The sequence below is a fragment of the Orycteropus afer genome, unplaced genomic scaffold (genome assembly GCF_000298275.1).
Source record: "Orycteropus afer afer isolate SDZICR_OR568_19922 unplaced genomic scaffold, OryAfe1.0 scaffold00002, whole genome shotgun sequence".
Classification (NCBI taxonomy): Eukaryota; Metazoa; Chordata; class Mammalia; order Tubulidentata; family Orycteropodidae; genus Orycteropus; species Orycteropus afer.
In genome coordinates, this window is record NW_006921589.1 from 25,969,241 (window position 1) to 25,985,676 (window position 16,436).

The window sequence follows — 16,436 nt, forward strand, 5'->3', positions numbered from 1 at the left end:
TTTTCTTCCTACTGCCCAGAAATTCAATGATAGATCCTATATACACACACAAGAAACCTTAACCTTTCCAAACAACTCAGTGTTGATCCTCAGGCATAATGTGTACCATTAGCTGGTGAGCTGCAGGGGAGGTAATACTAGCCATGTGCACTGCAATTCAAAAATATCAGCAGCTCACATTAGTTCAATATGACTTATTTCACCCATTTAAACACTATAAAGCTTTTGGGTTTCTGCTGCATTGAGATCAATGTCATGAAAGGCAGGCAGCCCAGTTTAATGATTCAAGGTCACTTTAAAATTCCTGCGCCCGCAACCTTATTGCGACATTATACAGATGCCAGGCATCACCCTATCATCTCCTGACTATAGTAGTATCACTTAATTACGGGTGTAGAAATAATTATTCTGTCAGTTATCCACATTAGTCACTGATTTTTCAAAATGCTAACAGCATATAATCTCACTGCTCTCTCAATTTGCAGACTATCAACCATTTTGTAAAGCCATGAACTATGCTTGACTTACAAAGTCATATTTTAAAAAGGAAACATGATATTTGCATATGAAATGTTAGAATTTCTATACTATCCTGTCTGTTTGCCTGTTGAACAACTTCATTTCCAAACATGATATCATAGGTCTGCAGCTGCTGATCCAAAAACCTTACATCTGATAAGTTCCATAATTCTGGTTTTGCTGCATTTAGAAAAGTACAATGCATTTCCCATTAGACTCTATTAAATATATTAATATTTCTATAATAAAATGTATTAATATCTCTGCAGAAGACTTGTGAACATTTACTCTGGGAGGTATAAATAACTATTTTCAAGTTCAGGAGTTTACTGAAGTTTAGGAAGTTTTACTGCCAAAAGCACTTCCAATTTTCAGTTTTTGAATTATGGAATTTTGGACAGAAATTGTGGGACTGTGTATGCTAATGCTGTTGAAATGCCAATTGACAACATGGAACTCCCCCAATAAAGAGACTAAAACCAAAAAAACCAAACCCACTGTCATCAAGTTGAATCCAACTCATAGTGAATCCCCTTGGGTTTCTCCAAGGCTGTAAATCTTTACAGAAGCAGACTGCCTCATGTTTTCTCTGCAGAGCAGCTGGTGGGTTTAAACCACCAACCTTTTGGTTAGCAGCCAAATACCTTAAGCACTACAACACAAGAGCACTATATCTATCTATCTATCTATCTATCTGCCTATCTATCTATCTATCTATCTATCCATTCAACTATCTATCTATCTATCTATACACATACACACACACACACATGCATTTATGGCATCTGAAAATACTTTGGGTCATTTCTTGGCTAGTTGATACTAATAATAATTCCTGCCTGTGAGAACAGACCATGCTTAAACTCAAAGACAGACAAATAACAACCACCACCAAGAAATTAGTAGTTAGTCCTCTCAGGAGAATGTTAAGGGGAATTGAAAACAGGTTAAAGTAATATTTTATCTAAACCTAACACACTATCCCTTAGATATGATGTAAAACCCTCACATGAAATTTTCAGATTCAAAGTTTGCTTGTTTGGATGGGGAGGGGATTGAAAGGATTAGCTAGCACTGAAAAGTCAGAGATTCAGAACATTCAAATCTTAGGTTGTCATTCATTAAAACATCAGTTATTCTGTAACATGATACTGCTTTTTATAAATAAATATTAATCTGACTTGACAAGAAACCTGCTATCCAAGATACATGCATATTTGCACTCTCTATCGTAAACTATTGGAGAAATAATTATACTTTCTAAGTTACTAACCTTTGTTGGTCTGTTGAACAGGCAGGCTCCTCCACCTCTCAGCAGAAAGTCTCTATACTCCAATATGCTGCACTTTGAGAATTTTCGGGAATGGGATACCCTGAGAAAAGAAACTGCATAAATAATTCACCAAAGGCAATCATCAGAAAAGTGAAACTCTTGAACTAGTACAAAATGTTCACTCTGGATTCAGATGGATTAATACAAATTACTACAGAGCACTTATGTTCAAACTTGCCAAAAAAATGTGTGTGAGAGAGCTTTGTAAAAATAGAATTGCAAAGAAAATCACAGGCTTGGGGTTGAGGTTATAACCTCATTGGTCAAGCCCTTTTACGTACCTGGCTTAACACAGTATATGGAAAGCTGATCACAAAACCTCTTCATTGAGACCATATTGTAAAACGTAATTTTTATTTGTTATGTCTTTGTAAGGGAGCTCTGGTGGCATAGTGCCTGAGGCACCTGGCTGCTAACCAGAAGGCTGCAGTTCAAACCCACCTGCCACTCCTCGGAAGGAAGACTGGGTAATCTACTTCCATAATGATACCTGTCTCGGAAACCCAAGGAGGGGTCTCTATGAGTTAAAATCGACTCAATAGTAGTGAGTTAGTTTTAGATGTCTTTGTAAAGTAAATACTTTTGTGGTTCTGCCCTGAATAAAAAGAGCTCATGATCTACTAGATTTTACCGTGGAAGAGGGATCAAAGAGTGTCAATTTTCTCTGGTGGTGTAGCGCCTAAGGCTAACCAGAAGTGGGCCCCAAGGAGCAGTCACTATGAGTCGGGATCGACTCAATGGCAGTGAGTTTTTATTTCAGTTTTAGTATACAATGCAGGCTTCAGCAAATTCAATTCAGGTAAACAAGGAAGTTCTAAAGAGATGTGTTATGCTCAAGTGTGCACACGTGTGCATGTAATGATTTTAGTATTTTGCATGTGTGGAGTTCTGGTGGCACAGTGGTTAAGTGCACAGCTGCTAAATGAAAAGTTGACAGTTCGAGCCACTCCACAGGAGAAAGATGTAACAGTAATAAAGATTAAAGCCTTGGGAACCCTATGGGGCTGTTCTACTACTGTCCTATAGAGTTGCTAGGAGTCTGAATAATCAACTCAACAGTATTGAGTATATGCTACATACATACACACACACACACACACACACATAAGAAGCTCTAGTGGTATAGTGGTTAAGGCATTTGGCTGATAACCAAAACATCAGTGGTTAGGACCCACCAGCTGCTCCACAGGAAAAGATGAGGCAGTCTGCTTCCATAAAGATACACAGCCTTGGTAACCCTATTGCTATGGGGGTTGCTATGGGTCAGAATAAACTCTAAGGCACTGAGTTTGTTTTTTTATATACACATAGGCACACACACACACACACATATAAAAAACCAAAAACAACCAACAACCAAACTCACTGCTGTCGAGTTGTTTCCAACTCATAACGACCCACATTTGGGTTTCTGAGTCTGTAAATCTTTACAGAAGTAGATCTTCCTGTCTTCCTTCCATGGAGCTGCTGATGGGTTTGAACCACTGACCTTCCAGTTAGCGGTCAAGTGCCTTATCACTATGCCACCAGAGCTCCTACATATACATATATATGTGTGTATATATATGTTGTTGTTGTTATGTGCCATCCAGTCGACCCAACTCATAGCGACCCCTCCTTGGGTTTCCAAGGCAGTATGTGTGTATATGTATGTATGTTGTTGTTGTTGTTGTTATATACCGTGGAGTCGGCCCCGACTCTAGCAACCACTCCTTGGGTTTCCAAGGCAGTATCACTATGGAAGTAGGATTGCCCAACCTTCCTTCCGAGGAGTGACTGGTGGGTTTGAACCGCCAGCCTTCTGGTTAGCAGTCAAGTGCCTTAGGCACTATGCTACCAGAGCTCCCATATGTATGTATAGACATTAAAAACAGAATTAAGGTGTGCTCCTTCTTATTCTCATTTTCAAAGTCTATTTGGTGAAATTCATGATTTAGCACAAATATAATATGACCCTCCTCTGTGATTTAATTAATAAAATTACCTTCTCTGGGTCAATACACAGGGGAGTATTATACATATGATCAAGGTTAAGCTGAATCATACACATTGATTCCTTAGGAACATTTATAATAGCACTTGATTTGAAAGGGACAAGCCACTTATTCTAGGATGTTTTATGTATCCTGTTGTATGAGAGCAGTTTATGGTGGCATACAAAACCTGCCGCTGTTGATAGGGTTCTCTTATAAGAGCTACATATACAGGTATACTTGAGAAATATATGCTGACTGTAAGTCATTTTATTATATCCTATTGGGCAATCTACTTCCGTAGTGACACTGCCTCAGAAACCCAAGGAGGGGTCGCTACAAGTCAGATTCAACTCAAAGGCAGTAAGTTTGGTTTTTGGTATTGGTATTCAGTCCAAAAATGCATTCAGAAATTGGGAATGTAGAACACAGAAGTCATCTCCCTTCAGAACCTATATCATAATGGTATTACCTTTCTAGAACAGTGCTCAAAAAAATTCTGTTTAAGCCACAATATTAGTAATGCATGGTACAATGATAAGGGGACATGGATGCAATCAGTTTCAAGTTTAAACTATACTTTCATAAAGTACATGTTCTGGAGTTGCAGGGATAACAGCTGGCCCCTGTCTAAAACCTTGCACTCATATTTCTCTTCTGCCCTGGAGCTGAGCTGCTGTGAGAGTTGGTAGAAGAAGAAGTAAGGGGCTCTATTTACACAAGTAGGTTTTCGGGCCTCAGGCAACTAGTATTCATAGGGATAGGAGTAGAACCAGAAACAGCCCAGAAGGGCATGCAGGTGTTGGGCAGGTGTCTGGCACAGGCAAAAGGATGTAGGATAGGCACCTGAGTGAGGAAACTGTTCCCATCTACTAGGAGTGGGCTCTATAATGGACTTTGAAGCAGTGGATCCCATGAGACAGGGGTCTGTGGGAAAGAGGATAATGTTTCCCGGCCTTGTTCTAGTGACACAATGGCAGCTCTGGGGTAGTTACTTCAGTCCCCAAAGCAGTGACAAAATAAGAGAGTAGATACGTGAGGGAACGTTCAGATGTCCATCAACAGAAGATAGCCTTATTTAGATCTAATAAATCTGTCTCAGTAAAAAAAGCTCTATTGATAATCTAAGCAGGGTAGCATAGTTTTATTACTGTAAATGTATCTATTTATGAGTTTCTTAAAATACAAATTGATGACTAAACTGATTTTCACAGGCTCCTTCAGGTAGACATGCAGCTCTTATTCTAAGTATACTAAAAAATTAATGCCTCTACTCAATATAGAAACATTTAATAATGTGCCTCCTTTACAGGCTAATAAGAAGTAGAAGGAGAGAACACATCTTACTTTTATCACCAACCTTAAATAAAAGATTAATATATAAAGTGAATTAGCTCTTTAGTTCTAAAATATCAGACAATTAATTATTGAATTTATACTAAGTGCTTAGCCTGAAATATCATTACCTGAGAGACTGTGTATCTAATTATATGAAGCAATTTTAGTGATCAGCATATATCAAACTCATGTGCAATGAAAACTTACCCCGTTTCCTCCATGATGCAGCCACCCCAGGATTCTGTGCAGTCACACTCTAGTTACGAAGCAATAAAAGCAACAGAAAAAAAAAGAAACGGTCACACCTTCAATTTGCATTCCACTTCTTCAACTAGTTCTTTATCACCAATTCCATATCAAATAGGACCAGAAGGGGAAGTCCCACAGAACAAAGTTTGTCTTTTTGAAATCAATACATCCATTCCTGAATTGTATTCACTTTCTAAGAAAATATCTGGCAAAACATAAAATTGTGCTTCTCTTTATTTTTGTAACTCAGATAACTCAATTAAGCTCCTAGTCCCAGTGTCTAGTGAAAAATACCTGGTCTAGAAGTCAGGAAGCATACATTTCAGTCCAAGTTCTACCATCTTAGAGTCCCATAGGCAGGTGGCTCAGCATTTCTTGGGTCTCAGTGTTTCCATCTCTAAAATGGTACTGATCTCTCCCTGTCTCCCACAGTGGTTCTGGTTTTCACATGAGGGAGTATGCCTGTCTGCCCTCCATGAAGCATTGCACCAAATCATCACTGACGTCCTTCCAACACAGCACACTGGACGTTAAAGGTGGGAATTCAATTTGCTCAACTCAAAGCAATGATCAGTCAGAGACTTGTGGAACACTAAGCTCAAACATCTAGCAGAAGAGAACAATCTCAACATGTGAGCAATCATTTAAACTAAAGGACAATCACAAATTTGACTTAAATATGACAGACTGAAATAATTGATATTGTGATGAGATTGTCTGTCTCCTCCTTTATGTTTTCCTTTTCTTTTGTCTATCATAAAGATATTTTTAAAGAAAAATTTCTAAATAAATTTACTTAAAGAAACTCAAGAACTAATGAAATACCTACCTAAACAAACAATTCACAAAGAAATAAAACATTTCAGCAAGGAAGAACTATGCCAGGCACTAGTAATGATCTTTTCTTCTCACCCTTCCCCATGTGTTTTCTAAAAGAGCTCTGGTGACACAGTGGTTAAGGCACTAACCAAAAGGTCAGCAGTTTGAATCTACCAGCCACTCCAGGGGAGAAAGATGAGGCAATCTGCTTCCATAAAGATTTACAGCCTTGCACAAAGCTAAGTCCTACTTTGTCCTACAGATTCACAATGAGTCAGAATTGACTCAGTGGCAGTGGGTTTAGTTTGGTGTCTTTTCTTGTGAAATTAAATACTCTGAGCAAGGTATTAATAAACGAAAGTTTGTAGGGATTTGCTAAATGCCACTAAACACTTGTGATGACTAAGTTACTTGATGACTTAATCTAATATACACATAATGAGAGTCAAAAAGCCCCCGGATATGTATTTTCAGTTTTTCATAAGACTATGCATTAATGACAATTATTTGGTAGTAGTCACAAAAGTATAAAATGTAAGAAAATGTCAGGCAGATTTTCTTCTTTTCTTCTGGGGAGGTTGGGATGGGGAGGGAGGTCTTTTTTCCTAGCATTTCATATTTTCACAGAGAGCAGGGGACTTAATTCCTAGTTAAGAGACTAACTGGAGAAAACAGCTGGATCTATCTTTCCATGGGATCGATCACGTTATGACTTTCATAAGATGAGCCCTAGGCCCTAGGAACTTTTGCCTCCCTCCACCAAAACTTTATTAAAGTTATATTTTACAATTCTATTAGTATAAAGATAAGTGAATACACTTCAACCTGGATTATATTCATTTTCTTCCTCTGATTGTAAAAGAAATTAAAATTTTCCATGGGCTCCTAAATTTATTGGGGGGGGGGGGGCTAGATGCTGTGCCCACTGGATAAGTTGGCCCTTCTTTCCACCCATCACCAATCAGATTAATGAAAGGAGTAACCTCCAACAGTCACTGAATTTTCTAATGGGTACAATCTATGGCCCTATTTGTACTCCCTCCTGTACCTGTCCCTAGGGGTGGGTTCTTCCTGTAGGAAAGCCTTCTCTAGCTTTTCTAAGGAAACCAGGTGGCTAAATTTAATTTTGAGGTAGGTAGAGGAGGAAAGCCCCTCTTGACCAGAGATCGAAGCCACTTCTTCAATCCAATTGTACCATTATCAACTTTGTGGTGGAGCCTCAGCTGGCATTCTGCATCTATACTCAACTGGTTAAAATAAAGATGGGCATGTAGGTGAATATTCAGCCCTAATCCCAACATTCTGCAGTGTGAGAAGGAGCTGACTCACACCTCAAGAAACTGAATAGAAATCACACCGTCTATTTTATGGACCTTGAAAGGACTTTGAAAAGAAAATTTCTAGAATCCAGACAGATTAAGAATTACTTTAAGTTGCTCATTTTATAAATTTTTTAGAGGAAGGAGATACACTACAATTAAACTATAATTATTTAGGAATGAAAAGTATTTATTTATTGACTAGACATGCATTATACAGATAGAAGGGGACATGAAAGTGGGTAAGAAGGTAATGTACATACTTGGCTTTCTGCTAGAAGGTTCCCACTGGATTCCAAGGTTTTGTGCCAGGCTCTGTGATAGTACTTGTGCCACTGCCATTGGAAGACCATACTGTTTTTCAGAGTTGAAAGTGTGTGGGAAACATTTGAGAGAGTGCACAAAGCTAGTTATTATTTCTTAATTGTCACCACAGATCATCTCAGTTCCCTATGCAGAGCCTCACAGCATCTAAAAATGAAACATGCTCCTTATAATTTCTTCCTTACAACAAGGCTTACAAAGCAGAAGGGCCCTCGTACTATGTACTATGTACTATGCATCTCTCAGAACCTGATGCTCTCACATGGTAACAAAAAATACTGGTCACAAAAGGCTGTGTCCCAATTTAACTCATACCAAAACCAAGGAAAAATTCAACTCACTACAAATACGTCAAGATAGGTCCCCACCGAATGACAGCTGTTGGGATAACCTGGTATTGACCAGGATTTAGAGTTAGTGGTTAGGCTTTTGGGATCCTGTTGCCAACTGTTATGAGAAACTTCCTTTATAAAAATGAAGATACTGAAAAACAACGAGTTTAAGGAAATATTTGTTTCCATTGATTTACAGATAGGTGGGTAGAAAGTTAAAAAAAAAGTTACATAGGGAGAAAAGAAAAACACTGATTAGTTATACCTATAGACTCTGGTTTAAACTAATTAAACCTAATGTGGGCAGAAGAGCATGATAACTGGAAAAAAAAATTATAAGGGAAGGATTAAAAAATTTAACTAACTTCCTGTCTATAGAGGCCTAAAAATCTCTGGGTCAATCTATGGCTTGCATTTGCCTGATAAATATGAAAAACTAGCATTATAAAATGAAGTTAATACCTCTTGTCTAACACCAAAGACCTCTTTGGGTTTTATTTGCTAATATAACCACTTGTGCTATGTTCTCTAAATCAGTATCTAAGCAAGCATGAGAAGGGCCATAAGTTAGGTCATAGGGCAGGTAGAGAACAGATGCAAAGATAAAGTTCTACTTTAGGAAAATGGATAAACTTTACCTCGTTCACACCAACTCCTCTCGTGCGAGAGCAGACTCCTCCAAAGTAACTCAGACTGCTTCTCTTATAGTGAAATGTCACACGCCTTATGGGGAAAAAATTTTTACACGGCTATGAGGAAACCAACATACTAACCATCATATAAACTCGCCCAAAACATGTGGGTAAGTCTACTCTCCTACAGTGAACATGCCAAAGCAATCCTCATTCAAAAATTGAATACCTTTCAATTTATTAGCAGAAAAATTTTAGTGAGTAAATGTTAATTGAGCATCTGCTAAGCTCCACACAGTAGGCCAGGAATAAAGAACACACAGATAAACAGAACATAGACCCTTACCGTTTTGCAGAAGAGACTATCAGTAGTATAATATTGCTGGTTATTCTAAGTTGCCAATTAAAGACTGAGAGAAGAGCAAGGAAAGAGCAAAGGTGAGAGAGAAAGAAGGAAGACTCCAAATGACTGGATTCCAGGATACAACCATAAGTGGGAAAGGGAACAGCTTACCAGATCAAAAGGAAAATAGGATACCCCTAAGGAGCTCTGGTAGTGCAGTGGTTAAGGTATTTAGTTGCTAACCAAAAGGTAGATGGTTTGAATCCACCAGCTGCTCTATGGAAGAAAAATGAGGTAGCCTGCTTCTGTAAAGATTTAAAGCCTTGGAAACCCAAAGGAGGTCATCATGAGTTGAAATCAACTCAATGGCAGTGTTTTTTTTGTTGTTGTTGTTTTTTCCTTAGTGATAGAATCTCAGTTTTTTTCACTGGTCCATCTGAAAAGACATTTCCTAGACTCTTTTGCAGCTACATGTGGCCATGTGACTAACTCTAGCCAATGATTTATTTGTGTAATTGTGGTGCACAGCTTTCAGAAAAGCTGTGTTAAGGGAGCTGATTCAGCAGAAAGCTGTGCCCTTTTATCCTCTTCCCTGCCTGTCATTCCTGCTGTCTGTAACAACATGATGGCTGGAATGCCAGCAGCCATTCTGAGTCATGAGTTGATCTTGAGGATGCCAAGTATGAGCTCGGCAAAGCTTCATAACTGTGGAACCACATCCCAGCACTAGAAATCCTACCTCCATGTTTCTTACATAACAGAGAGAGAAATAAACACCAATCGTGTTCAACTCATTGTTTTCTGATCTGTAACTTAACTGATACAATAAAAAGATAAAAGTAAGTGCCAAACCAAAGGTCACAGTAAAAGCTTAAACAGCAACGTACGAGATGAGGTGGACAGCATCAGCATGCTGCTTGATGCGCTGCCGGTACTTGGAGAACTCATGGAGCATCTGCACAGGGTTGGTGGTGATGTCAATATGATCCTTCTCAGTCCAGGTCTCTACGGCCACCAGGACAACCCTGGTATTGAGCTGCTCCTTGTAAATCTGAAGGTACACAACAGGACAGGTGCAGGAGGAAAACACTGGGTCAAACATGCACGATCAGTGAGTCAGAGTCAGTGGAAGGACAGGAAAGGGGAGGTGAGAGGAGAACACGGGGTCATCATTAGCCCATGACAGAGAATCTTCCTTTCTGTTTTCCAAGAGCATGCATAAATTTATTTAAAATCAAAGGGAATTCAGTCTCATGTCACCTACTGTCCCATAAGTTTGTTCCAACCCCAGATCAGCACATCTAGTGCCCTGGCATCTCACTAGGGGTTAGATTCTAAAGTCATATGTTGAAAACAAGATATTGTAAAATCGTGCTTCCAGACCTCATAGGAAGGCACTAGGCCAGAGCCCGATGTATTGACTCTGAGTAAGTGTAGCACCATTAACTATTAATGCAGGGTTGGAATGGGCCACTAACTCTTCAACAGGCATCAAGCAACATGGCTTGCTTGCTTTGAGAGGCTGCATTATATGAAAAGTAATTAGTGGGAGAAAATCAGAGGCCAAAAGAAGGAAGAGTAGATAGCTATTGCCCATCTGACAGGGTAACATCACCCACATCATTAATTGTTAGCTTTCTGTTTTCCTTCTCATTTAGATGATTAGCAATTTATAATTACATTTTTCCAGTTAGGAAAAAAACATACAATAAAAATCATGTAAAAATTATTTAGTTGAACAAAATAGCACTTTACATTAAAATACACAAAGATGTATGCTATGTTTAGTTTCTGACTATTCAGATTGAATTATTTATTGAAACATAATGCTTAACATTCATATCTATGGAATTCCTACCTAAAGCAAGGAAAAGAAAGAGAATCTTAACCATCATTCTCTGCAATGTACAAAATGATGGGAGAACATATCGACATCAAAGACTTAAAGAGTTAGAAGTCTTTTTAAAGAGATATGTCTACTTCAAATTAGTTTTATTTGGGGTCCGTACTTAATCTGTCATTTAGAACTGAAGCCTGAAGCATTCTACTTATGGGAACACTAGGCAATATATATTTTTTTCTTTTAAACATCATTTTTGTATTACCTGCTCTGGTGGAGTGCCTAAGGCATTTGACTGCTAACCAGAAGGCCAGTGGTTCAAACCCACCAGCCACTCCTTGGAAGGAAGATTGGGCAATCTACTTCTGCAGTGATATTGCCTCAGAACCCGAGGAGGGGTCTCTATGAGTCAGATCCAACTCTATGGCAGTGAATTTGGTTTGAATTTTTTGGTATCCTCCAAGCATACTTCCTCTTAATCTATTATTTCTTCTCTACTAATACTATTATTAGTAGCATAGTGGCATAATGCCTAAGGCATTTGACTAGAAGGCTGGCGGTTCAAGCCCACCAACCACTCCTCAAAAGGAAGGTTGGGCAGTCTACTTCCATAGACATACCTCCTCGGAAACCCAAGGAGGGGTCACTATGAGTCAGATCCAACTCAATGGCAGTGAGTTTTGAGTAATACTATTATTTAGGGCAATAAATAAACTGATTTTTATTAATAAGGTCTCCTTTGCTAGGTGTAGTTCATGCTCTTTTTGGTAGTAATTTTCTCCAGTGTTTCTGTCCTCCACAGACTCTGGGGGCAGTGAGGTCTAGACATCAGTCAGATGCAATGCTAATATACCTTTGAGATTCTGAGAATAATTCAACAGTCCCTTAAAACTCTGTTAGCACTATTCTTAGTGATGTAGACCATTATGTAACTTCTCATCAGATATGCTTAAGAATTCTATTTTTACTTTTGCCCAAGAAAACAAAGCAAGAAGTAAGCAAATAGAGATATAAAGCATTCCATCTTGGTATAAATAAGTTCAAGACAGGATACTTACAGAATCCACAAGGTTGACTACAGACTTAGCAAAATTGTTCGTATGGGCATGAGAAGACCGATACTTCTTATACTGAAAAAAAAAAAAAAAGTATCTGAGTCACTGCCAAAACATAATTTAATGGTCAATTCCAAAATTCTATAAAAGTAGCAATCTCATCACAAAAATAGAAATGCAGACTAAAAATACAGAAGTTTAATCTGTGCCATGCTGGACATATGGTAGTTTTATTTTATTTCTGTTATGTTAGGAAACAAAACTCTTGACTACCTATAACATCTGTGACAATCTGGGTAATGAAAAAGGTCTGGAGAAATCTGTATAAGAAGCTTTATACCTGAAAAGTAAGTGCTTAATGCAGTCTTAATGTCTAAAAGTGCAATCTTCTTGCTTTTGTTGACACAATCTTTCCTAGATTCTCAAGGAATCTTAAATTTAAATTTAAATTAAATTTTAAAAAAATTAAATCAAGAAATTTAATCCCGACTGGACACTTTCTTCAGTTTAAACTCAGATCAAGAACATTTCTTAGCCAGCATTTCAGATAGTGCTCATAATAAAGAATGTATTAGTAGCATATTTGGCATATTCTTGCAGAGGGACACTTCCTCCCAACAAAAACCTTTGCTTTTTATCAATTAACCAGAACAAAGAAGATTGAACAAATATGCTGATAATTTGTATTTTTTTAAATGACTATTTAATAAAATAAAGACAAGAAAATTGATAAAATTATTATATGGCAACACATGTTCTTAGCAAGCTGTACTTTGCTCATGTCTTTAAGAAAACCCAAACCAAACTCACTGCCGTGGAGTTTGAATCCAACTCATAGTGTCCCCTCCTTGGGTTTCCAAGGCAGTATCTCTACAGAAGTATATTGCCCAGTCATCCTTCTCAGGAGCAGCTGGTGGGTTTGAACTGCCAGCCTTCTGGTTAGCAGTCAAATGCCTTTGGCACTACCACACCAGAGTGCCTATGTCTTTAAGAGGACCCTTGGAAACGTAATAAGGAGCTCTGGTGGTGTAGTGGTTAAGGCATTTGGCTGTTAATCCAAAGGTCAGTGGTTCCCACCTGTCGCTTTGCAGAAGAAAGATGAGGCAGTCTGCTCCAGTAAAGATTTATAGCCCTGGAAAACCAATGGGGGTCGCCATGAGTGGAAATCGACCAGATGTCAGTAAGTGAGGGTTTTTTTAAAGAAAAAACTTTAAATCTACCATAGAAGGATCATGCCCTCTACTGGTAGATGAGGCTATCATTATTTTTTTTACGATTCTGAAAGGAAATGGAAATATATACTGAAAACTACCAATTCAGATTTGCACCATAAGCCTTTGAAAACTGTCACCAATTAGAATTATTAAAATAATGTATCTTGTGTGAATATTCAAAATATTTATACATTGGAAAACCATGATATTCGCTTCTCCTCCTTTGTCCACTTTCATCCTATAAATTTATCAGACCCCTTAATTTCATTTTCAGTTTACCCCTGTGACTATGTTTTTTATGCAAAGAATACATTTCTTAATGTTTACACATCTGGTATTTTATTGTTTAAAACATTGAGCACACTGACATTATGTGATAAATGTGCAATAAATGGATTAATATTGTACGAAAGGCAGCAGTCATTAATTCATAACAATTAGTATAATATGACCAATTTTGTTCACATTACTGCTACAACTGGAGCACCATCTGACCACAACTGCAGTTTATATTAAAGTTCCATATCGTGAATGAAAGAGTCACAATGCAAAAAACTGATCTAAAACTTTTCAGGCATTCTAACATGCTTTTAAAATTGAGGATAAAGAAGTTGCTTCCCTAGCTTGGCACTTTAGATTGCCTAGCAAAATTCCATAAGCTGAAAAATGTGAAGATATCTTTTAAATTAAAAGCAAAAGGTGTAGATATTTGAAGCATACAGACACAAAAAGAAAAGGAAAATATCAGCTGACATCTATTCTAATGCAATGGTGTTACATACCTATTAAAGTGAGTATCATTTTCCTTCTGAACATCAACTTGATTGACTGATGATTGAGACTTTTTTTAAAGTTTAAAAATGTTCACATTTGTCAGCACTATGATTGTATTAATCAAAGTATAATGATCATCGCAAACATGGTGTACAAATATAAGTCTATGCAAAAAAAAAAAAAAAAAAAAAGATGATGGAGGCCGGGCAACAGCAGACAGAAGTGCAAGGATTCAAGATACATTATGAAGATAGAGCTCCCAGGACTTGCTGATCTACTGGATGTAGAAAGTGAGGAAAGAGAAGAATAAAAGATGACTTTTAGGTTTTGAACTTGACTAGCTTAGGAGGAGAAGGTCTGGTAGCATAGTGCCTAAGGCACTTGACTGCTAACCAGAAGGCTGGAAGTACAAACCCACCAGCCACTCCTTGAAAGGAAGGTTGGGCAATCCACTTCCGTAGTGATACTGCCTCAGAAACCCAAGGAGGGGTTGCTATGAGTCAGGTCCCACTTGACGGCACATAACAACAACAAGCCTAGGAGGATGTTGGTGCCATTTAAAATGATGAGAAAGGCCAGGGAGGAGAAATTTAGAACTTCAGAATTAAGAGTTCTGATGTAGAAATGTTATTAGATGCATATACAATATTGACAAGTAGGTAGCTGGATATCTGAGTTTGGAACTCAGCCTAGAGATATACAATATAGGGAGTAGTGAATTTAAACTTATGATAAAACTTATAAAGTTTAAAGACTTCAGAGTGGAAGCGATCACTTAGCAGGAAAGTAAAGAAAGGAAAGAGTTCTGGACCAAGCCATGGGACACACCAGTAATTCCAGAGTAATTTTAGAGGCCAATTAGGTAAGAGTTGTATCACAGAAGCCAAGAATTGAAGGAGGTGGCTCAAGAAGGAGGTGGCTCAAGAAGGAGGAAGTGATGAACTCTGTTCAGTACTGCTAGATAACAAGGAAGAAAAGGACAAACCACCTCTAGATATCTTAACTTAAAAGTTCTGCTTAATTGAGCATCTAGGATTTGCTAGGAACTATGAACTAGGAAAATTGGAATTTGTAAAAAATGAAATGGAATGCATAAAGATTGCTATCCCTGGCATTAGTGAGCTGAAATGGACTAGTTTTGACCATTTTAAATCAGACAACCATATGATCTACTATGCCAGGAATGACAAATTGAAAGGAATGGAGTGGCATTCATTGTCACAAAGAATGTTTCAAGATCTATCCTGAAGTACAATGCTGTCAGGGATAGGACAATATCCATATGCCCTCAAGGAAGGCCAGTTAATACTACTATTATTCAAATTTAGGCACCAACCACCAAAGCCAAAGATGAGGAAATTAAATATTTATACCAACTTCTGCAGTCTGAAATTGACCAAACATGCAATCAAGATGTGCTGATTATCAGTGGTGACTGGGAATGCAAAAGTTGGAAACAAAGAAGAATCACCAGTAGTTGGAAAATTGGCCTTGGTGATAGAAATTACACTGGAGATTGCATGCTAGAATTTTGCAAGACCAATGACTTATTCATTGCAAATACCTTTTTCAAAAACACAAACAGCGGCTATACATGTGCACCTCACCAGATGGAGTGCAAAGGAATCAGACTGACTACATCTCTGGCAAGAGGGGATGGAAAGGCTCAATATCTCCAGCAAAACAAGGCCAGGAGCTGACTGTGGAACAGATCATCAACTGCTCATATGCAAGTTCATGTTGAACTTGAAAAAATTAAAACAAGACCACAAGAGCCAAAACATGATCTTGAATATATCCCTCCTGAATTTAGAGACCATCTAGAGAACAGATTTGATGCACTGAACACCAATGACCGAAAACCAGAAGAATTGTGGGATGACATCAAGCACATCATCCATGAAGAAAGCAAAGTGCCAAGTGCACTGCTGTTGAGTCAGATCTGACTCACAGCAACCCCTCCTTGGGTTTCTGAGGCAATGTCACTATGCAAGTAGATTGCCCAACCTTCCTTCTGAGGAGTGGCTGGTGGGTTTGAAACACTAGCCTTCTGGTTAGCAGTCAAATGCCTTAGGCACTATACCACCAGAGCTCCTAGAGAAAAGAAAAAGGTCATTAAAAAGACAGGAAAGGAAGGAAAGACCAAAATGTATGTCTCAAGGGATTCTGAAATTTGCCCCTGATTGAAGAGTGGCTAAAGCAAATGGAAGAAATGACAAGACAAAAGACCTGACCAAAAGATTTCAAATGAGCATCTCAAGAAGACAAAGTCAATTATTATAATGAAATGTGCAAAGACATGGAGTTAGAAAACCAAAAGGGAAGGATACACTTGGCATTTCTCAAGCTGAAGGAACTGAGGAAAAAATTTA

General features: G+C 38.2%; 1 protein-coding gene across 1 annotated transcript in view; it reads right to left on the reverse strand.

Moving 5' to 3' along the window:
• The window catches only part of ADAM23 (ADAM metallopeptidase domain 23), a 219,287-nt gene that overhangs the window by 55,415 nt on the left and 147,436 nt on the right, over window positions 1-16,436 (reverse strand). The window contains exons 10-15 of the mRNA XM_007934813.2: window positions 12,080-12,151; window positions 10,069-10,232; window positions 8,845-8,929; window positions 7,814-7,904; window positions 5,371-5,419; window positions 1,793-1,892 (exon numbers count right to left, since the gene is read on the reverse strand). Coding sequence (XP_007933004.1) covers window positions 1,793-1,892; window positions 5,371-5,419; window positions 7,814-7,904; window positions 8,845-8,929; window positions 10,069-10,232; window positions 12,080-12,151 — 561 coding nt within the window. The remainder of the gene's footprint in view (window positions 1-1,792; window positions 1,893-5,370; window positions 5,420-7,813; window positions 7,905-8,844; window positions 8,930-10,068; window positions 10,233-12,079; window positions 12,152-16,436) is intronic.